We start from the raw sequence: 24,613 nt of genomic DNA on the forward strand, positions 1-24,613 counted from the left end.
TGGAACTGAGAAAGAGAATAGACATCAAGTTATCATAGTACAAACCACCAAGAATCCAGCTATATAAATGAAGGTGATAGAAACAAAAGGAAAAAAAACAATGTAGAGAGGAGAGAGCATGGGGAATGAGGAGAAGCAGCTACTGTCTGTCTCAGCCACTAGGATGCAGGAAGGATTTGCAGCTTTGTGAGGACAGAAATGGGCAAAATCGGATCTGTCTGTGGGGCTTATTCACCCCATATTAATGGCATTGTGTCTTTAAAAAGCATTAAATCACAAATGTGGCACTGTTTAAGAATTTATGGATTTATTTTAGCCAGACAGCCAAACAGACCTAGAATCAAAGTATGAACATCTTACTTCAGTTTCCAGGGAACAAGTGACTTGTGGGTACACTGCCTCAATCTGGTAACTAGACTGACTTAGTAACTAGATTTTGACAGAACTAGAGAACTAACTACCTTATAATTTTATATATATATATATATATATATATATATATATATATATATATTAGTGTTCTTTCTCATATATTTTGTTTTCTTTCTCATGTCAGCAATTATCCATCTGGAGAGTATAGACAATAAAGATAAATCCTTTGTTTATTGTTATAGAGAATAACAATAGTTAACATGAGTCTATCTGCTAGGCACTTCTGTGTGTTTATATGGGGAAGAGAGTAACAAAGAAAGAATAGTTTTCCATATCATAATCTTTTCTCCCTTGAGTCTATGTGGGCTTTACCCATCATAGATTTTTGGTAGAATTAAAATTTATTTACTTATAGCTTATGTTTTCTTATGTGATCATTTAGTAAATCTTAATGCAAAAATCATTGAAGTTGTAAAGTGTTAATTATTTAGGAGTCAGTGCCTATGTATATACCCCAGCCTGAAAATCAGTTATTGAAATGATGAATCAGAAGTTCCTTTTGTCCATTTGTTTAAAAGATGCTAATATAAAATAAAATATTTTCGTCTTCCTTAGCCTTCTCTGGATATTCTACTAATACAAAGTATGATCCACACCAGATTAAAGCAGAAATAGCAAGTCGTCGGGATAGGGTAAGTAAAAGAAAGGGTTCCACAAATAGAAGCACTGTATGTATTTTTATGTAACAGTACTTATCATGATTCATTCTGTGATGATCAGTATGGCTGACACTATGATATTGGTAAAATTTTTATTTTCTGAATTACTGTTGCATTTTGTCTTATTTTTCTCTTGTTTTGCCTTGGCAGAAAAAAAATGTTTTTTTAAAGCCATTTCTCATCAGACAATAAGTAGCCAGGATCTATGCATGTTTTATATGGTAGACTATTCAACCATTTGGGAAGCTGGCATGATGTCAGGGCCAGGTATCACAGGGCTGCTTCTCTGTGTCATTGGGATACCACTTTTGATCTTTGATAGTTGTTCTTCTTGGGTTGCTAGTCCCAAAGGGCTAGCTCCTATAGAAGCAATTTATCAAAAGGATGCTGATTCTTCCTTGATGAAACCTATATTCTTTAAATGATACCCTTGTCTCATTTTTTAGACCCTTGTCCACTTGATTGAGAGGACCCATGTATTGTTTTGTGACAAAGCTCAGGAAACATCTTGATAATGAGGCCTTCTTTATTGGTGTGCAATTCCATAACATAGGCTATGTGCTTTTGTTCTGAAGATTGATCACAGAAAAGAAAACTACCTGGGGATCTTTGTGAACTTGCAAGTTTTGTAGGTCTATTTCTCAGTGGTTTGATGGAGAAGTAAAGTAGGTTTAGAATCTGTGTAATGAACCTTATCAGGGGATTGAGGTTCAGGTAGTTAGAGGCTACAAGTATCTTTGGTACTATCTATGAAGAGTAAGTACAAGAGAAGATGACAAAATGTTATTTGCTGTGTGATATGTACATTGTTACCCTCAAAAAGTAAGTACTCACCATTCCCTACTTTCATATGACCTGTCAGGATTAGGGAGTTAAAAATTATTCTTTGGAGAATTTCATTCATTTATATAATGATATATGATCATATCCATCACCCATTTTCTTCTTCCAGCTCTACTCCCTATCACCCTAAACAGGCCCCTTTCTCAACTTCATGTTTCATTCCTCTTCATTTTTTTTTTTTGCTAGCCTATGTCTGATTAGTGTTGCCTGCATGTTTGTGGGTATGAGGATATTTATGGGAATATGGGAAGCATACTAGTGGCCCCGTCCCCAAAAGAAGATTATTTTTTCCCTTCCCTATGAGCTGCTAACTACTAAGAACTCCTCAGTAAGAGAACATCTTCCCCAGCTATGCTGGAGTTTGGGCTGATTTGGTTTTGTACAGGTCGTGACAGATAACTATAGTTCTTGTGAGTTCATGACTACAATAACACACTATATTTAGAGTATTTCATAGTACTCCTCAGGATTGAGGACTTTTAAGTATATGTAAGGCAGTTTTCCTAGAATAATGTAGGGTGGATGAACCATGCAGTTGAATGCTAAGGAAGAACTTGGATAACTGTTGTATAAATAATTTATCATGGCTTACATTTGGAAAAAAAATTGTTTTTAGCTTTCCAGATTAAAACGAGAGCTGGCCCAGATGAAGCAGGAGCTCCAATACAAAGAAAAGGGTGTGGAGACCCTACAAGAGTAAGTTACTTGCATATGTTCATGGAAGTATTTTCATGTTTGTTTTTATTTATCTGACACATTTGGTGTTTGGACATGTCAGGTTCAAAAGCTTCAAGACTTTCACTTTTATGCTTTTATTTATGTTTATTATTTTCAGATCTCGAACATCAGAATCTTTCTTTTTTTTTCTTGAAGATACCTTATTCCTTTCAATGGAAATACTTGGGAAATAAAATCCTCTTTTTACATTTATGCATACTTTATTATAGCTGTACTGCTTAAGACACACATGAAGATTTGCTTTTAAACTCAGGATTTTATTGGTTTCTTTTAATTTTTCAATTGTAAAATTAATTGAAATGAAATTACAATCTAGTTCCTCAGTGTTAGTAGTCACACCTGAAGTTCTCAGTAGTCATATGTAGGTAGGACATATTTTCTCTACCATGACAATAGTGATATTTTTGACTGAATGACTCTTGATGAAGATCATCCTGAACACCAAGGAAGTTGTGTATCATCCATGACTTCTACATACCAGCTGTCAGTAGCATTGTGACTGACTTGAAATGTGTCCAGACCAGTGGTTCTCAACGTTCCTAATGCTGTGACCCCTTAATACAGTTCCTCATGTGGTGACTCTCAACCATAAAATTATTTAATTGCTACTTCACAATTATAATTTTTGTTACTGTTATTAACTGTAATGTGAATATTTTTGGAGATTGAGGTTTGCCAAAGAGGTTTTACCAACAGCTAAAGAACCACTGAGCCAGTTGTTGTCAAATGCTGCCAATTGATAAGCCTGAGACTAGCAGCTAGACATTGAGCATCATAGGTTATAGATTCCCATCATCACAAAAAGTACTGTTAGATGGTGTCATCTACAACACTTCTTTTTTTTCACACCCGTGCAGTTAGAACTGTATTACTACATACATGTTATAATTAGTAGGCTATATTAAACCAAGCACATTAAGTGAACATTAAGAGTCAGTATTTTACAGATGATAATGGTGTTGGCCTGAAAGAGTTTTTGTTAAGAAACAGTAGTGTAGACTTATTACCTGAAAGTCCTTTTAGAGGCTGGATCCACTGGCTAACTTGGCATGTGCTTCATACTTCCTAAGCATGTGTTTCTCCTCTTTACATGATTGTCTTAGCCATTCGGCCTCCTACAACAAAATAGCATCAGCTGCGGCGTGACAGTCTTTTAAGTCTGAGTCCATTCCTAGAAATGACCCAGTTCCTGATATATACCTTTACACTGTATCCTTACATGGCTGAGAGAGAGGTTATTTAAATTTTGATATCTCTCCCTTTCTTTTGAGGACATTTGTGGGTACATTCATGCCTTTGTCTAACCCCTGGCCCTGTCCAAGTGTCTTCATGTTAGAGAATAGGACTTCAACAGAAGAATTGAGGAGAGATACAAATATGCAGTTGCTTAGCAGTGCTGATCGAGTTCAGTTGCCCAGAGTGCAAAATTACCTGGTACCAAGTTAACCTTCAACAAAAGTATGGGTCTATCTGCATGGTTACTGTGGTTGGTAAAGATGAGGAGCATAGAATGTTTTGTATCCTGAATTCACGCTCAGTAACACAGTAACAAATATGAGGGCACTGTTGGTCTTTTTGAGGAGGTAATGGATTACTGTATTTGACAAGTGTAGTTACCTCAGCCTTGTGTAAGGTGTATGATCTGAACATATCATACTCTAGTTTTGGACATTAAATTGAGATTGACTAATTTTTTTCTTTTCCACGTGTTTGTAGTATATTTGTATATGCATATTTGAGTATGTGTGGACCTGTATGTCGTGCAGGCCTGAGGCTGACATTTGGGAGTCTTCATCACTTTCCAGCTTATTCATTAAGATAGTTTCTCAGTGGAAGCCAGAACTCCTCTCTCTACATTCTGAGCAATAGAATCATAGACAGGCTGTCACACCCACCTAATAATTATATGGGTTCTGGGGATCCAAATTCTGGTCTTCATGTTTGCTGTTTATCCAGCAAGTACTTTGACTTGTGAGCCACTTATCCATCCCAAGACTGACTCTGGTAGTCAGCCAGGATTGGCTTGGTTCAGGGTTGTTTTATTTGACCCTTTTATAATATTAAAGTCATCTGGGTGCCAGGGATGACACAAAACAAAGGATTTGTTAGGTTTTGCCTGCGGAAGCCCACTTACTCTGGCTTTAATTCCCAGGAATGTTAAAAGATGGCCTTTTCTCAGAAACACAGGCATGCCCCCTGCAGGTGGGTTTTGATAAGCCGATCAGCATAATGCTGTCTGAGCTCTTTAAAGTCATTATCCCTCTTTGTTCTTCACTAGCAATGAGCAGTCTGTTTGTGTGGTCTGCCTGTTTTTGCTTCTGCAATCTGAGATTCTTTTAATTAATGCTCATCAGTTAGCAGAGCTGTTTTTGTTCTCCTTTTAAAAGTTTTTGTCTTAAGCAAATCAAGTGTCTTCTCCAACACTGCTCTGTTGGAAGTTGCATTGTCACCTTATACTTCCTGGTTATTGGCTTTGTTGCTCATTTGGTCCACTTAATACAGTGTTCTCCAGAATACTGATTCAGGCTCTTTATCTTCCTAACTCCATCCCCCACCATTCATCGAGCCACCCAGCACTTTCTAGGATGCTTCCTTGTGTTGTGGCTATTCTGCTAAAAGGGATGAATAAGGGATAAAAGCAAACCAATAAATGGATCTGATAGGTTATTAGAAGTTTCCTGGACTATGTAGTTGAATAGGAGTTTGATTTCCTGCTTTCAGTGCCCTTTGCTCCTGGTAGTTTTACTCTATGATGCTGGATAATCTGACATTTTCATGGTAGGCTCTGTGTATTCTGAAAGCTGCAGTCTATTTCATTTTTTTACTTGCAAATGTTCTGAGGAAATTGAGTGGGGTTCAGAAAGAATCTGAGAATGTACAGCAGCTCCGAGGCTCACAGGGGAGCCAAACTGTGCTTTTCCCTGAAGACTGTGGCTTTAAGAGGGGATTGCTGTACTTGGTGCCCAGTGGTTCTCCTGGCCCATTATGGATAGCCTGTTTCCCAGTTTGAATACAAAGTTTGTAGTGTCCAGTTAATATTGAATCATATAGAACCTGAAATATGCTGGAAAGTGGGAAATGGACCTTCCTTTGGCCTTGATTGGAGGTGATACATGTGGTGTAGCTCTAAGTGGCTCAAGGATAGGAGATAGCCTCTATTTCTCTTGCTGTAGTATAAATGAGCACAGGGAGAGAGGCTTAATGTCATGCCTGTATCTCACATGGAACGTGAATTGGGATCCTAGAAGAGAGAGACCTATGATGTTGTTTCTAGCTAGTTTCTGTTTGGCTGCGAGACTCCATGCTTGGGAGTAGTCATTGTAAACTTACTTCCTGTCAAGGGCAGGCTTCTCGTGCCTGCTAGAGCTCATGAAAATACCCACCCTACACTAGAATGTCAAGAGTTAGCTGGGGAAATTCTGGACCTAGCCTTGGTCCTGAGGGGCTTACTTCATTTCTGAGCCCTACCAACAGTCCAGGCTTCAAATGCCTTCCGGGAAGAAGCTCCACAGAGAGAGCTCTTCTTAAATAGCATGTCACTGCTCTGTTGAAATCTGCATTGTCTCTATGTGTTTACTTATTATGTGATGTAGCATCTCAGGAAAAAAGAGAAAACAGAGACACTTAAACCACTCTTAAAATGCTTGGGAAGTGAAATACAAGCTGGTTCCTTGCCTTTTATTCCACCGGCTATGAGATTTTTATAGCCTAATTAATTTTCTGCTATTGAGGATTAGTCATCTATGTTTGTATCAAATGTGCATATTAGTATTGTTCATTGAGAATTTTTGAGAAAAAAAAATCATACCGCTGTCACCTTGAAATCCTTACTCTAAGTTATATAGCACATGGGCTATTGTACATAAATGTGAAGCGTATTTGTTTGTTTTGTTTGTTTTAATTACTATCACAGTTTAAAGCAGCAGTCTTAGGTTTTTCTCCAGGAATCATCTGCTCTTCTTGCTTCCCAGAAACTGCAGAGCACCTCAACAGGAGTTTGGCCTCTTAATAACATTTTAAACTTGACTTGTTTATCTTGGTGAATTTCCTGGCTCTGAGGAAATCCATCATTATGCTTGGATCCAAGGGAGGAAAAAAGAACCTTTTGTATTAAAAAGAAATCTGTATATGCTGCAAATATTTGTGGAGGAGAGCTGGCCTTAGATATAGTCTCTGGATTAATGATAAAGTATGTATATGTATATATATATATGTATATGTATGTGTATATGTATATATATATGAAATATATATGTATATATATGAATGAGAGAGGTGTAAGCTTTTCAGTGATAGAAGATAAATAAAAGTAGAGAGAAAGTCTTCTACAGCCCTCTCCCTATTTTAACCCCACAGTGACTAGTCTTGGCAAATATGTAGCCCTGTCTCATTCCCTAAGTTCTTATTTCAACAAATCCCCAAATCACATTTAATTGATAAGTCTTTTTTTCCTAAAGCTGTAGACTTTTTTTGGAATGTAATTTGAGTGCTATTAGCTCACTAACTATCCACCTAATCAGCAGTGTGCTTTCCTGTTTCCTCATTCTGTTTGCCTCCAGATTCCAACGAGTACATTTGTTTGGTGCATCTGTTAAATCTCTTCACATGTGCTTCTCCTCCTCCTCCTCCTCTTGTTTTTTGAAAATTGATTTTCTCAGGAAAAGAATTTATGTGTACTACAGTTTCCCTGGTGGCTTGCTACAGCAATGCACAGTATTTTCCATAAGCTTTTTGCCTCTTTTTGTACATCTGTATTTTTCAGAAGAAGTACCTGAAAGGTGGTATGGTTGGTCATAAAGTGAATGTATTTGTTACATATTGGACACTGTCAATTTTTCCTACAGCAGCTGCATGATTTTGTCATCCTGTCAGTTGACATGAACATTTCTATTTTCCATGGCTTTGCCAACAGAATGTGTTGAGGAGCTATGGCGTGGCATTTTTGCCTATCTCATTGGTGAATGAGAGAGAGAACATCTAAGGGAATTATTCACTTGCATTTCTCTCAGGACCCTCTGCAAAAGTCTTCAGAAAATAGAAACATCATTTATCCTGGAAAAGTCTTATGTGACTTTTAAGTGAAAGATCACGGGACTCTCTTGCCCACAAGTTTTTGAAACTTAACTTGAAAATTACCTTAATGTGACTCATTACTAGTGTCCAGAGGCAAATAGGAGACAAAAACTGAAGAGTTTCTGGAATGAACAAAACACAAGTATGGGCTGAGCATGCTCACAGGTATGGGCAAAGTCCCCTTGGTAGTCCCCTGTTTGGAGATCTGAAGTGAGCCTTGTGCTAGAATCTGAGCTGTCCTGGCCAAGAAGCCCACTCACTTAACATGGCTTTTCCCTATGTTTCTCCCATTAAAGCCTTTATCTGCCTAACAGTGTAATGCCTGAAACTGGTGTGATAGCCAGAATGCTACCCTGACCCCCTTGTTACCACATCTGTTGTTTATGGTGTGATATTTCCATACCTGGCACACAGTGCCTTTCACAGACTCTATTCTGACCACTCACAGAGTTGACCCACTATTGTAATTCATGATTCTTGTGAGTAACCACAGAGATTCCTTTTAAATGTCTCCAGCTTATGACTTTCAGGTGGCCTTCTTTCTCCCCTAAAATATTAACTAGACATGATGAGTTAGCTTCCTGCACTAACCTCATTTCCCTTTAGATTCTTTCTCACTCATCCATGCCAGCCCTCTTACCCTGCGTGCCTGGGACACTTGCTTTTAGTATAGTCAACAAGTTTTCCTGGTCTGCTAGGATCTCAGGGGGATCTGTACATTGGCCTGGTTATCTTCTTATTAACTGCTCAGTCATTTCCTTCCCCTGTCCTTTTTAGGTTATATTTTTCTTTTGAGTCCTGTGCTTTAAGAACTTTTGTTACTTATGCCTGCTATTCATATTACTAAAAGGAGTGTCCACTAAGCAATCCAACAACCAGTTTCTACTAGGTTCATTCCTGCCACTCTGTGAGCCTCCCAACCTTACGATTGATTAAAATAACTTCCCAGTTAAGGTAGGATAGATAGAGTCAAATCTATTTGTTTCTTTAAATAAGAATGACTTCTGAATATTTGATATCAAACTGGGGCTTAGCAGTTCAGGATAATTGGAATTGTACACAGCTAGAGTAGGGTTCCATTAACAGTATCCTACTAACACAAACATAAGGTGCAGCCTGTGCAACCCCCATTAGGCAGTACTGAGATAGCAGTAAAATGCACAGAAATGGGGTGGAAATAAAAAGAATATTGTTCCCAGTAATGGGACAAACCAAGCATTCCACTGAGGACCTGCTATTACTAGCAAGCTGCCAGAAGCTTCCTGATGTGCATTCAAGGCCTTTTCTAGAACTACCAATGTAAACTGTAGTGGTCATAACAAAAATATTTATTCTATTGTGTTTTATTCTTCAGTATTAACGTGGAGTAGCTCCAGAGGACTGACAACTCTTTTCTCTGAGATGATGGTTTAGGGTGTTAGTCTTAATTCTTCTGCTGCTAGTGAATTCTACTGACATTTCAATTAATCACCAAAAATGGAAACCTTAGGGCAACATGATATAAGGTTGATATTAAACATCTATTAAATGTCTCTGTCTGGTATCTCTTCTTCCTTTTTTTCTTCAATTTCTTGAAAATAGTATAAAGAGGATTTGGCTGTAGTCTTCAGGTTTAACACAGTAGGCCTTGGCTGTGAGTATATTGTTAATCTAGTGATGAGGAGGATGAGTACTAATAAAATGAGCCTTGTCTGACCTTCTCATTGACTTTTTACAGGCTGTGTAGACTTCACCGAGGTATTCAATATCCTGAAGCTATGTACAAAACATAGAATATGGAAAACTAAAGATGGTTGAGTCTTAGTCCTGTTTTTTTCTACACTTTCATAAGAACTTATGACTGTCTTAGTACTACATTTTATTCTTTCTGAGAAGTGATCACGTTTCTATTAGTAGAAATATAGTTCATTAACACTGATTTGCACTCTTAATAAAACTAAAAAAAAACAAGATAGTTCTTTGGCAGATATCTATGAATTTCTTTATGAAATGGAACATATTAATATTTTATAAAAGACAAAATAATTAGATTATCATCTGAATTTGACCAGAATTTCTATAAATACTTATTTTTGGAGACCAGGGTTCACTCTGTATCTCAGGTTGACCCAAAACTTACTTTGTAGTTCATTCTTGAATTTAAGATGATCCTCCTGTTTTAGTTTTCTCAGTAGAGGGATTACAGATTAGAGCCACTGTCCTCTGCCTGGAATTTTTTAAAATTAGAGGGAAGTCTTAGATAAGAAAATTTTTACAGAAGTGAGAAAAGAAATCCCCTTCACATTGAAGTTTTTGTTAACTAACAATTGATTGTGACTGCAAAATGGAAGCAATTTAAGCTCTGTGAAATATTTTCTTGTAAAACTCCATTCGGACCTGCTTTGGCCACTCTGTGATGGTTTGACTGCACAGGAGGGGCATCACCTTACTCTGTGATTTTGTGCAAGCTTCAAAACTAGGGAGTATATGGGTGAGTATTGAATCCTTGCCTGCCACATAATAACTTGCCATCTTGACACTTCATTAATTGCTCCAAACTCCAAATTCTTCATTATAAAGTCCAAGAGGATTATACTCATCTTATAGATATGTTCATGGCTTAAATGTGTGCCCAGTATAAAGCATGCAGCATGATAACTGTCATCTACTAGGTACTTGATATATTGAATTATTTTTAGATACTCTTTATATCATAGTACTTAGGCTTTTAGTTTTTGAAATTGTCATAATGCTTTCATTTATTAATAATTATTTTTACTTTATGAATGTTTTATCTGCTTGTATGCATGTGTACCATGTGTGTGCCTAGTATCTAGGGAGTCCAGAAGAGAACACTGGATCTCCTGGGACTGGAGTTACAGACAGTTGTAAGCTGCTATGTGGGTGTTGGCAACAGAATCTGGGTCCTCTGCAGAACCCAGAAGAGGGCATTATATCTCCTGGAACTAGAGTTACAGACAGTTGTAAACTGCCATATAAGAGTAGTGGGAACTGAACCCAGGTTCTCTACAAGTTAAGAGCTCTTAACTGATGAACCTTCTCTCCAGATCCTTCTTTCACAATTTTTACAGCAGACTCGTTCCCCATTTTCTTCTAGGCAAACAACCTTATACAAAATAGGAAATATGGAGATTGTGTGTGGCCCAGAGGTCTACTTGGATTCTTTGCTCTGTTCCAGGGTATCCCTGAACCAGGGTCTAAATAGCTACCCTGGTATTATTATTATTATTATTATTATTATTATTATTATTATTATTTTCTTCTTCTTCTCCTCCTTCATTCCCCCTCCCCCCTGAGGATGTGTGAATGTGGAAGTCAGAAGACAATTTCTGAGAACTGTTTCTTTCCTTCTACATTGTTGAGGCAGGGTTGCTTATTTCCAAGGTGTATATCAAGGTAATTTGATTCATATGCTTCCAGCCAGTTTTCCTATCTCCACCTTAGGCCATATACTATATTTGGCTTTTAATGTAGGTTCTGTGGACCAAACTCAAGGCATCAGGCTTGTATAGTGACTGCAGTTACACTCTGAGGCATCTTGCTAGCCCCTAATCTTTATTCTTTTTCACTGTCTCATAGTCATTTAGGTAGAGCTGTGGCCAGAGCCAAGGTTCAGGTCTTGAAGTTCATTTTCATTCTCTAAAGGCCTCTGAAATGCCCACAGTTGGACTAAATTGCACATGTTGCTGATGAAGTCAGGTCTTTTTTTCCCTTGATATAGCTACTGTTCCTGTTTCCTTGATATAGCTAAGGTTCCTGTGCAACCTTGTGCCACAATAGGCTGCTAGCTCCACTACTAGGTTTGATGATGGCCATGCTTAGGTGCTGCCACTGCTAAAAGTTGCAAGGCAGCCACCACATTCAGATCTAATAGAGGAACAGGTTTAATTCTGTAGCCTTCACCATAGAACATATGTATGTAGCTATGGATACTTTACTGATACTCATTCTTAGGTACTTGGAAACTTACATTTAGTATAGTCAAGTTTCCCTTCTGTCTGTGAGATTGGTTGCAGGCCTTGCTCTATTTTTCATTCTGGAAGAATAGGACAGCCTAGTATCAGAAGCAGTGGCCATTGATGGTTAGATAGCAATTGGACTTTCCTGGCTTTGGGTTTTTGTCTGAAGATCACCTTCCCTTTCTATAGACTTAATCAGCCTACAGAGATTTCAGTTTATGATTAACAACAATATAGGATAAAGTCTTTTATGACAAGATTAATACAAGTTGTATTATTTAATTAAGCCCTGCAAGAAACAAGAAACATTTAGTGACTTCCTTGGCCATTAGTGGTTTAAAATGTACGGCCTTGAATTTTTCTTTGTGTTAGAGGCTTGGTGCTCTTTCTACAGTATGTATGGTGGAAACATACATGAGATTTCCCTGCTTTATGTGTTCCTAAATTGTAGATTTTGATGCTGAGATGGATAGCTGTCAAGGGAGTCTTTTTTTTTTTTTTTTTTTTTTTTTTTGGTGTTGGGGATTGAACTCAGGTCTTCAGATATTTTAAGCAATGCTCTAGTCATGAGATACATTTCAACTCCAGAAGAAGAGTGGGACCTAACTGCTAGCATGTACACTTGAATTAGACATGGGCTAAAAGAATCTCATCATTGTTTGGGGGTGTTGCTTTGTCTTTCAGTAATTTCATAACAAAAGCATTCTCTATCACAGAAACCTTTCTATTGTCCAGTCATGGGTCTTTGCATGTACAGAAGCCATGGACTTCATTTTAGTGGTGACTGCTATATATGTCAGTGAATGATAATTAGTATAAGAAGAGGTTCATCTAAACTTGTGAGAGATAGTTGTTGGATAAAATTTTTAGTCCTTCCTGTAGATGGTCAGGTTCTGATAGTTAATCAGTTCCTAGGCTCCCTGTCTATCAAACCATTTAGGTTAACAACATTGTCTGTATACACACACACACACACACACACACACACCTTGTTTTGTTGTGTTTTGTTTTATGACTTAGTCTTCTTGTGTATCCCAGGCTGGCCTCAAACTTGTGATCCTCCTGCATCCCCTGCCCGACAACTGCCATATACACCACACTCAATAGAACATTTTATATTTTATTGCTAAATTTTATGACAGCCATCAAGGTACTGTAATGTTAAAACTAATCACCTCAATCTGTTGGATGAGGTGTTGTGAAGGACCCAGAGCAGAGATCTTTTAAGAATAAAGAACAATACCACTGTCTGAACTTCAGTTTATGCTCATGTAATTTAACTTTTAGCATAGAACACTGTAGTTAAAAAATACATGCAACTGATTAAAATAATGTATTAGTAATTTATAGAAATGAATATTTGAGAAACATATAAGGCTGTGGAATCAGATTATGATTGAATTTAGGAGTGTTATTATGCAATATGTGTGGTCCAATGGTGCATTTTTATCTGTCTTTTTATGGAAAGGTCTTAGGCTCTGACTTCATAAATGTTCATAGTAGTTGATGGCAATCAGAGAAATCTCACTGGTTTTATTGCCCTATTGCTGGATATCCAGGACTCGGTTTCTTGCTTCTATATTTGCTTGTATGTTTTAGGGATGCCAGTAGGTCAGGTCAACTCTGGTGCTGAGCTTTGCTCTGTGTTGGGTCATCTATGTGTTAATAATAATGAAATAGTAAAGTTGGCAACTTAATACCTTTCTCCAATGAGTAAGTAGTTTTATTATGCAGATAATAATCATTACAAACATTACATTCTAGGCCTTCTGCCAGGTGAGTCCTTTCCTTACATATTCTTCTTAATTTGTATGCCTGGCCTATGGGAGTAGTATTATTAGTATTCTTATTTGAGATACAAGGAAGTAGATCAAAAGATGTGGTTGATTTGCCTAGGATCCCACAGCTAATGAGTGGCAGAGCTGGAATTCTACTCCTACTCACAGCATGCCAGATTTGTGTAGTGGAAACCCAGGCAATTTAGGCTCGAAACCAATGATTCAAATCTTTAGGATAACCTGTGAGAAAACTGTTAGGCCCAGAACCTGTGTAATGGTGGGCTTGGAATCTGCAGAGTAAGGTAGCTGGTTTCCAGGGAAGGAATTCATTCCACATCCGGACCAGTTTCTCTATCTTTTTAGCCTTAAGGGCTCCCCAGGCTCGAGACATAGGCATGAGAGATGTGAAAAAGGACATGCTCCCAAGACAGCCTGCTCTTGAAAGGTGGGGCCAAGTCTGGTCCTGTTTTGTGTCTTATATCTACTACTCTGAACCAGGCCTTTATGTGCATAGGTTGACTCAGTGGTGAATGAACAGATGGAACAAGAAATGAGAGAGTGGTGAGGAGGAAGGGGAAAGGAAGGAAGTTTTGCTGAATGGATATTTCAATGGAAAGAAATCAAGATACAAGGAGATAGAAAAGAGAGTGATAAGTGATAGCTGGAATGAAATGCATGGAGAAGGCATAAGTTTCCAAGTGTTCAGGGCTGAAGATAATAGTGCAGTGGTAGAGTGAGTGCCTAGCCTGTGCAAGGTCCTGGATTCAATCCCCAGCACCACAAGAGAAATTCCAATCTTTGTTCAAGTATTTTATTGAAATGTACCACTTCTTGCTGTTTTCCATATCCTCTCCTGGCATACAAATCTCACCCATAAGTTTATTTAATAAACATATTTGACTACTGATCTGAGAATGCTGAGAATAAATGAACAAAGTTTGGTTGTTCTCCCAGCAAGGGACTATCCAATCTCATGTATGACTCAAGCTTAGTAGAGAGAAGGGTCCTCCTCCCCTGCACAGGATCCTCCTGGAGCAAAGGCAGACATCCATTAACCAGGTCTCGGGCCTTTGTATTTGCTAAAAAGAAGGAAAGTTTCATGGAGTCTTTGCTGTTCTGTGCCTAAACTGTGCTTTTAACTGTTTCTCATCGTTCGTTGATACCTTTAGATATTTATTGTTTTTTTTTTTTAAACCATGTTGTAATCTCATGTGGAATGACTCTAATTTTTAATTTTTAAACAGGATTGACCGGAAGATGTCAAGTACTCACACCAACTACAAACTGGATGAGGCCCAGGCTATAATGAGTGAACTCCGTACTATTAAGAAAGCCATTTGTACAGGAGAGAAGGAGCGACGGGATCTGATGCAGGTAAAGCTAAGGCTGCCTCCTGAAAATTCTGCATACCTACTTATCTTTCATTTTTATTACATGTTATATATTTGCTATATACATATTTCATGAGGACTATATATGCATTTTTCTGCACATATATCATGTTTAGGTAAACATTGATTTTGCCTGATAAATATATGCTGTAAGATATTATCTTATATAAACTCAAGATGACTGGTCCCTTCCAAAAAGCCTTTGCTTTAGTTCTGAGTCAACTACCTGAGCTCTGTTGCACTTGTCATTTCTGATCCTGATGTCTTTAACAACTTCAAAAGTGAATGAGTCCCAAAGCCTAAAGAAATAGAAAACAATCCTGTTTCTCTCGACCTCCACACAAACATACTCCATATGCCAGAACATATAACTTTCTGTGAATTTTGGCATACTAACACCCACAAGAGATTGCTTTTGACCGTGTAGCAGAATGGGTAAAAAATCAGGTTATAAAAGGCTGGTCTAGGAGATGTTTTTATCTCTGGATTACCTATAAAAATATGAGGTGGCATGCATCTTTGTCAGACCCAGTTTGGGATTTGGGCATTTGGGATACAAATGCTTTTTTTACTTAAGAAACATAAAAAAAAAAAACAATAAAAATGGCTTCATAACTATTCTTTATTTTATGTTTGTATTACTAGAAGGATTTAGTTTCTCTTTTACTTAAATGACTAACATTAGTATGTGCATTGAAAAAGATGCTTTTGGAAAAACCTAATGCTGATGGGGAGTAGGGTGGGAGATCTCTCTAATCACAGGTTGTAGACCTCCTTGAATCAGAAAGAAACAGCTACTTCTAAGGGAAAGAAACTATGCCATCTCCACTCACAGAACTTGTATTACTGTTTTCCAGAGTCTGGCCAAACTTACTGACAGCTTCAAGAATAGCTGCTCCATTGTGGACACTCTACCAGATTTCTCTCACAGCACAGGTGCACTTGGTAACTCGGGTGCCCCTCAACAGTTTTGCGATGCTGGATCTCAGACGGACACTGTAGGGGAGGTATGCTCATCCAAGGCAGAGACATGAACATTCTCAGAGGGGAGTCACTGGCTTTGGTGGTGTTGTCACACATTTAATTTTTAATTTCTACTTTAGCGATATTTTAGCTGATGTGTCAGCAAATTTGAAGGGAAAGTCATATTTCTCAATTTAACTATAATGGTACAGTGATATAGAATGCATATTGTCTTGTGATTAGGAGTCTTAAAAATGGCAACCATCTGAAAGCATTAAACTTAAATGTTATTTTTTAAAAATATCCATGACATTTTAGAGCAAGGCTTAGCAAATTATTTTTTGAAGGTTCAGAGTAAATATTTCAAGCTTTGAAAGCTAGGTAGTCACTTCCTTGATTGGTCAGCTGTCATTCATTAAAATGCAAAAAATGTCTTGTTTGATACCTAAGAAAATGGGCTTTTTGAGTGCCAATAAAACTTTATTTTCAAAACCAAGCAAACAAAAAACAGGCAGTGGACTGGCCCTAGTTCATGGATCAGATTGCTGATCTCTGTTTTGGGCTAAGATTTCCAAATCTTTAAGATTATACTTTATTGCCATTTCTTGTTCTGCTAAAAGAATATTAAAAAATTGATTTTGTTTGAGGTTTGGAACAATTTTAGCATACTTTCCCTTGATAATCAGCAAAGAATCAAATTAGGCACAATAATCAAATTGGGAAAATACTCATTTGAAACTGGGTAGTTAACAATCAAAGACTTACTGTTGTAATATCATTGGATAAAATTAGAAATTAATTTGCTATCAAATGGAGAGAAGTTTGGAGTTCTTTTCCTTTGGGGTCATTACGTAAACATAAAATATTAGTGGAATGTATGATACCCCTAACATTAAATAAAGGAAAGCTTAAGAGAGAAAAAAACAGTTTGTGAGAAAAATTAACAGTTTTAGTTATTTGGTAGTTTGAATGTTTGAAAAATAGTACCTTTCTGGGAAAGTATAATATAAAATATGAAATGATTAGGTGTCCTGGATATAACTTGTTTTCAATTTTTATTTTCATTATTACTTAAAATATATTTAGACGTTTTTGAAAAAGCATATTTTATTTAATGTTACCAACTGTAACATTGTTACCACCTGTAATACACAGAGAAGAATCTATGAGCCAAAAAACTTGCTGTTTTTGCCTAATGATTTCAGAATGGAGGAAGGAAGCAAGCACAAAACTCGTTGAATTCTGGAAATGACATTTTTCTTCTTATCCTAAAGTTGATTTAGAATTTATAGCTCTTAATTAGTTTGAGTAAAACAGATAAGATCAAAGCTCTCTAATGATTTCAGTAAGCCATTCTAAAAATGTCCGGTTACGAGTAGTGGCTGGTTCTGCCATTCCAGCTGTAAATTGTCATGGTTTATAAGCCCCTGAAGTATACTGGGGTTGGCCCTAGGTTGGCAGCTTTACAGCCGTTATCTTAGTTTTTTTGTTTTGTGTGGATTTTGTTACCTTTAATATAATTGACATGAAAACATTTAGGCCTAACTACTGATAATATTTTGAGCATTTGTAGTACAACTTGTAGGTGATCCTCCCCAATCTAGACATTGCCTTTCCACCTATTTTAATGCCTTGAGCCTTGGGAGGTATTAGCTAGCCCCTTCTTTAGGAAACTAGTCTGTCTAATGTAGACCTTGGGATTTATGATTAGAACATCTAATTTTGTCACTGTGTTCATGTGATTGGTTTCTAAACCCCCTGGAATACCAGAATCCACTAATGATTATGCCCCATATGTCAGATGGCTTTCTATTTGCACAAATATGCTACCTGTTGTTCATTGCAAATCACCTCTAGATGAATTATAATACCTGATGTAATACAGGTAGTTATATTTGTATAGTTTATGGAATAATGACAGGAGGAAATGTCTCTTCATATACAATACAGATGCAACCATTATGGATTTAACTACATTTTTAAACCATGGTTGGCTGAATCTACAAAGTGGAACTCACAAATATGGAGGGTTGGCCATGTTTTGTACTAACTAAAAAATTGGAGAATCTATAGGACAAAGCAGTGGTGAATGTTTTCCCTTCATGTCAGCTTACAGTAAATAGTTGTCTAGTTAATTGAATATTTAATTGCAGTGAGTGATACAATAGATATTATATATCTATATATTTATATATATTCATATATACACATGTATATATCATATGTGTGTGTAAACAAAAATAATATCAGTAATAATCTCAGTTTTAGGAGCCTGCAGTCGTTGCAGCCTGCCTTTTAGCCTTCAGCATACAGGGGTAACAGCACATAGTATTACTTCTAGTGTTCCTTCTAGACCTTTGAAAAATACAAAGATACATTGTAAATGATACTCTGGTTTTTCCCCAAAAGTTTAAGTGAATTTTCTACTTTGAAAACACATTTTTAATATTTGTTCTCTTTCCTTCCTTTTTTGTTCCTTGTGTCTGGAAAGTTTCTTTTTGACGATAAAACAAGACTGGTAGACCGTGTTAGACTTAACTGGCAGTATGAAGAAGCCCGAAAAAGGTAAGAAGTACATTTTTACACTTTGGCCTTCTGCTTGCTTGCTTTCTTCCATAGAAACAGGCTGACCATTTCTCTAGTGTCTGTCTGCCCACATTTTACCAGAAAGCAAATTCTGATAAAATAGAAATGTCCTTTATTCTTTGAATCTTCTTTATATACCTGGTCAACTTCCAGATGCCCTTAAAATGTGAAATTCTCAGTGCTAAAAGTTAAAGTGGTGTGAAGTCATTAGAGACTTCTTCACGTTTCTCTGTCATACCAAATACTTGCGAATCCCCTTGCTACCCTCCTTATTTTCCAAGCTATAAGTAGCATCCATCCACCAAGACAGAAGAAGCAAACTGTCTTGTCTTTTCACACATATTGGTGTGGATCCCTTAGGCTGATATAGTAAGTCACCCATCTTACCATCAAAAGCAGTTTGGTACTGATCAATCAGCAGGTGGTAGCAGTATATATTACAATTCATTTGTTGGAGACAAGTGACATCATTTGTGTTGACATATATTTTATTTTACCTGCCTTCTACAAAGTTGACATTGATCAGGGTTTATTCCTTGGGTTGGTCTTTTCTCTCTCCATTTCTTCCTCCTGTCTTTACCATAGGACATTGGCCAAATCCTTGTACAGCACAGTATTTTTGCCTCTGTGAGTTTAGTGTGTTGCCTTTCTCAAGTGTTCATGTTCTCAACTTTTAATATTTGAATGGCTTACATGGCCTCTGCACAGAGAAATTTTCTCTATTATGCCTTATGGAAAGAGTCTGAAAGCTAAACCACTTTAAAATTTGTTTCAGAAAACCATGAAACATGGATTTTCATTTTTATTTTGCTTTTATGTGCAGTGCTCAGGATAGAACCCAGGCATTACACATGTTAAACATGTGGCCTATCACTGAGCTATATCCCAGCTATCCTCTTACCATTTACTTTCATTAGGGTCTGCCTTCATTGGCTAGTCTGGCCTTGAACTCATGCTATCACAGAGAGGTCTTGAACTTAGGAGCTTCTTGTATCAGCCTTAGCTATGGTGATAGGCCTGTACCACAAGTCCCAGACTGAAGAATAGCTTTAAAAATACTCTATTCAGTTATAGATTGCATATTGTCTTAATATCTTGGGCAGGGGAGAACAGAGTACCAGACAGAATGAGAAACTTCTGAGAAGCTTGGCATTTGGACCAATGTTCATTGAGATCTAGAAAACCACCTTTATGAAACTGCACCATTAATAGAAGAGCAAACCATCTGACTTCCTTCTGTGGCGGTAGCCTAAATCAAAACCCACACTTCTCTTTACTGGGCCACATCATACCAGCTCTCCTAGTACTTTTCAGGGTGGACTTGTGGTTGGTATTGAATTTTCCAAGTTCATTGGCCAGTGCTGGTTACCTCCCTGGTCATATGCTTCATTTTGCATGCATTCTTTCATGGTAGCTTTGGGTGCTTGTGGGGGCAATTGTTTCTTCTGACCAGTCCTCTACTCCATTCCTGTTTTGAAGTAGGACTGCCAAGTGTGGGTGCTGGAATTTGCTGTGCTGTATTAAACACAGAAAATAGATTATTGCTACACTTACAACCATAATTGTTATGTGTTGCTGTGACATTTACCAAACATAGCAAGTGACTCCTTTGTTCTAGAAATGGTGTCAGTACATACCAAGTCACCTTTCAAATATTGAAATAGTACATTTGGGCAAAATGTTGAGGATTTAAGATTATTCAGTGGGCAGGCACTGCATTTAATCATTACATTTGCATCAAAGTATGGTGTTTCAGTTGTTAGAACCCTGTTAAGATATTTACTTTAGCTACTTAGAAGAATCCAAGTCCAGCATTTCTGCATTAGCAGAAGAGTAGAGGCTTCTTAGAAATGAAAGACAAAATGGGACTCCACAAGTATGATCAGGTTAGGCATCTCAAGATGGGAAAAGATGTTCTTAAATGATCTAAGGAAGCCTACTTCCATCCCAGGATCCTTGTAAGATAGACTCCAATGGTCAGAGCGAGAGAATGCATGATGATTGGAAATAGAGGCCAACTACAAACTGGAAGAAGCAACAAGATGTATTTGTTTCTAGAGGTTCTGGAAAGAACATAGCTCTGTTGACCTATGGAACTATAGTCAAACAGTTATGTTGTTTTAAACAATCATGGTTGTGGATAAGTATGTTTGTCTGGTTTTTTTTTTGTACCAGGAAATCAAATATTTTAATTCAGTCCATTTGGATATTGCTTGCTAACACTGAAAAAAAGCACATCTTTTAATATAATCTTCTGATTAAAATGCTAATAATTTCCAGAAATTCTCTCATGGGTACTGTCAGACATCATGTTTTATCAACTACCTGGGCATCCCTTAGCCTAGTCAATTTCACACATATAAAATGACCATTATACCTAGCCACTGCAGATATGTATATGTTTTATATATTTCATATATGATTGGTCGGTCAGAAGAAACAATCACAAAGCACCCAAAGCTACCATGAAAGAATGCATGCAAAATGAAGCATATGACCAGGGAGGTAACCACCACTGGCCAATGAACTTGGGAAATTCAATACCAACCACAAGTCCACCCTGAAAAGTCCCAAGAGAGCTGGTGTGATTCATCCTGGTTATGAAAAGTAGGTTTTGATTTAGACTACCTCCACAGAAGGAAGTCAGATGGTTTGCTCTTCTATTAATGTTAAAGTTTCATAAAGGTGGTTTTCTAGATCAATTTCTTTTGTCAGGTCTAAAAGGAGGAGAAAGTGATCCTTTTATATATTTTTGAGGAAGACTTTCCTTGAGTGTCTAGAATTGAGGTTGTTTTAAAGAAATACAAGATTATCAAAAATGTGGATTTCTGGATGGTGAATGGCTTTATGTATGCTAAGATTTACAAAAAGTGTCTAGGAGTGGAACTTGTAATTCAGAGTGATAATGTGAGAATTCTGGAGACTTACCTGGCCACACTACCACTGTCAGAGTAACCTCTCCTGTATTTCAATTCTGAGTTATGTGAAATATCCCAAGAGGGCTGTTTCTACCTTTTTCTCCCTCCTGTAATGACTACTTGTATTCCCAAGGCAGACCTTATTAGAGGGATATTTTCATATTACTGGTTTAAAATTTTGGGAATTTTTTTGAAATTGGAAGAACAAGTCTTCTTGAAGCAATCTGGATGACGCAGATGGCTCCATATTTTTAACCTAAGAGCACTTGTTCCAGAACTATGTACAATTTGTAGCTGTTCCCATGGAAACATTCAGCTCAGATAGGAACAAAACATGTGGTTCATCCAGTTCCTGTGTCTTCAGTCTTGCTGTCAGGGTTAGTCCTGGTGTTCATCGGTTGTCAGGATTCAGTGATTCCAGTTGAGTTTGATTAGTCACTTGGATTTCCCCCTTCTTTTCTCAAGTGACTTTGCACATGAGCTTTGACAAGTAAAGAAAAGCATATTGCTCCATCTTCTTCATTTGGGTAAAGTTAAGGAGTTGAATACTTGCTGCTTTTCATTTTAGAAAGTTTCTCCCTAAATAGCTCTCCTTCTCAAGGGGAGAAAATGTTAAAGAGGGCAGCTGAGGGACAGTAGTGTATTGACAGATACTTCTCCTTCCATGTGTTCTAGATGAAGAATTTTCCAGGTAGAGGTTAGTGAAATACACACTGACCTGTCAGTATTCATTCATTCTGCTGAAGAGATGTTGTCATATTTGCAACTTAGATCTCAGCTGAGATTTTCTTTGACCTTTCTAGCATAAAAGTAAACATTCACAGGAAGAAAACTAAATGAAAATATATGAGATGCCAGGGCCTGGAATTAAAATAAGAAGAAATAATTTTCTAAGTTGTCATCATGGCAGTAGGATATGTCATGACTTGTCACCATCAAACTGGATGACAGATTTTCTGAAATTGTTTGCTATATCAAAATCCACATGATTTTAGGAACATGGAAAATTATACAGCAGATTGAAGACTTTAGGCATAATTGGGGGTTACTCTTGATGTGCTTCCAATGTTTTTAACATTAAAAGTACATTATTCTTAGAAACTGCAGACAATTGAAGATTTTCCTATCAACTGTGAAGATCTAAGTAGTTTCTTCAGCCTACACACGGGTTTCCATTCATGGTTTAATATGCCTTGGTTATGACAGAAAAAACACTTGATCAGATATCAGAAGTGAGCCATAGTTCATATTTTATTTCTGCATTAGACCTTCTCAGGGAACAGGATTTAGAAATCACTTAATAAATATGAAACCTAAACTGAGATTTTGCTTTTATTTCTTCACTCTCAGGACATGGAGAAACATATGTTTTAAAGCTCTTAAAGGCATTTGTGTAAGATTATATATATATGCCATAAGATGTTTTACCTGTCAAAAAGAAGAATTAATAGAATATACAGTAGATTTGTACAAAAAAGGAAGAAGATCCCTTCCAAATTTTAACAAATTTAAAGTGGTGCTTAGGGCTGATTAAAAAACAAATTTGGAAAAGGTGTGTGTGTGGGAGTGGGAGTTCTGTAAACTTTCATCATGTTTTTGCTTCTCAAGCACTTAGTTTCATTGAAATAACACCCCAAAGAAAAGCCTTTCTGGACATTGTTTTTCCTACAGTGGAATGATGGCTCTCCTAGGGACTTCAAAAAGTGGGTCAACTATTTAGTATTGATCTAGAAGGTGCACAGATTCTGGCACTTCAGTGTTTTGCCTCAGGCATGAAATCTACTTCCTCCAGGAAACCTCCAGTAGTAAAAATGCTCCCTTCCTGTGGTGCTATTCCAAGTCCTTAGCCAAACAGAGAAGGCCTACTGAAAGGCCAAGGAACTCTGTTAGTGGTCACTTGTTGGTAGAATCCTTTCTTCTATTGCTTCCTGGCTTCTAGAAGAGACAAACTACAGACAGATATGCCTCTTTTGATTTGGCTGAAGTGGGCTGAAAAGTCAACATCCACATTCTTTGTGTGGTCACAAAGAAGGGGATTTCCTTTTCCAATATGTCAGTATTCTAGGTTCTGAGGTATCTTGAAAAGCAGCTTACAAGCACCTTCATTTTTGTGAAGTTGGGCTTAACAAAGAAATATGCTTAAGTGTGGAAATACTTGCCTAGTTTTCATCATGGCCCAAACAGCTTTTCCAGATGGACTGCAAGAAACCGTCCTCATCCGGATCTTGTTTCTGCTAGAGAGGTTGACCCTTCTAGCACATTTTTCCTGTAAGCTATGAAAAGTTATAGTACACGGTTTAACTTTGGCTGTTCTACTGTTTTAGTATGCTCCAGGTAAGCAGGCTCTTTGAATAAGGTCCCTGTGTTTCTCCTCCTTCCTATAAGTTTTTCGGCTCATCCATTTTTCTAGATAGTGTGAATCCCTTGAGATTTTACTGAGAAGGATAGAATTATCTGGAACTGGATCTTCCTCCACCCTCAGCCAGTTGAATTTCTGTAGATACCTGCTAATATACAGCTGCCAGGCTCAATGAAGTCTTGATCTCTTTGTATTAAATCATATGAAATTCAGTTTGTTCAGGGTTTGGGAGTATGGTGTATAGTTTAGTGATAGACTGGTTACTTAGAATCTATGCTGTCCAGGAGATGGTTCGGGTAAGACACACACACACACACACAGAGAGAGAGAGAGAGAGAGAGAGAGAGAGAGAGAGAGAGAGAGAGAGAGAGAGAGAGAGAGACAGAGAGACAGAGAGAGAGACAGAGAGACAGAGACAGAGAGACAGAGACAGAGAGAGACAGAGACAGAGAGATAGAGAGACAGAGAGAGAGAAAGAGACAGACAGAGAGACAGAGAGAGGGGGAGAGGGAGAGGAGTGCACATGCACACACAAACACACGTATGTACACAAAACAGAAAAACACCCTCTGGAAACTCAAAAGGAGTGCTTTTGAGAATATGTGTGTGTTGTAAGTGTGACAGATGTGCTTAGTTCTAGCATAGCTTAGATAGACTTTCCTAAGAAGCAGATAAACTGAAATAGAAGTCTGCTATGAGGACATAGCCAATTTTCTCACTAGTCTTCAAGTCTTTTATTTTATTTTTCATTTGTCTTAGCTTACAGTAGATTGTTCTAGAAATTTTACTGGGTATAATGTCTGATTTGGCACTGAATTATTTATGGTCCTGCTCAGAGTGTGTTTTCATTGGGCTTCAGTTATATATTACTGTTATAAATTTTAATTCCACTAATTAGACATAGGTGGATATTT

At 37.4% G+C, this 24,613-nt stretch overlaps 1 protein-coding gene across 3 annotated transcripts in view; it reads left to right on the plus strand.

Moving 5' to 3' along the window:
* Wwc3 (WWC family member 3) overlaps positions 1–24,613 on the plus strand; it is a 106,764-nt gene that overhangs the window by 51,316 nt on the left and 30,835 nt on the right. For all 3 annotated transcript variants that reach the window (XM_076918716.1, XM_076918717.1, XM_034485673.2), the window contains 5 exons: positions 988–1,064; positions 2,551–2,630; positions 14,727–14,856; positions 15,731–15,880; positions 18,328–18,401. In XM_076918716.1, the coding sequence (XP_076774831.1) occupies positions 988–1,064; positions 2,551–2,630; positions 14,727–14,856; positions 15,731–15,880; positions 18,328–18,401 (511 nt within the window). The remainder of the gene's footprint in view (positions 1–987; positions 1,065–2,550; positions 2,631–14,726; positions 14,857–15,730; positions 15,881–18,327; positions 18,402–24,613) is intronic.

This window comes from Arvicanthis niloticus, chromosome X, assembly GCF_011762505.2.
Source record: "Arvicanthis niloticus isolate mArvNil1 chromosome X, mArvNil1.pat.X, whole genome shotgun sequence".
Taxonomy (NCBI): domain Eukaryota; kingdom Metazoa; phylum Chordata; class Mammalia; order Rodentia; family Muridae; genus Arvicanthis; species Arvicanthis niloticus.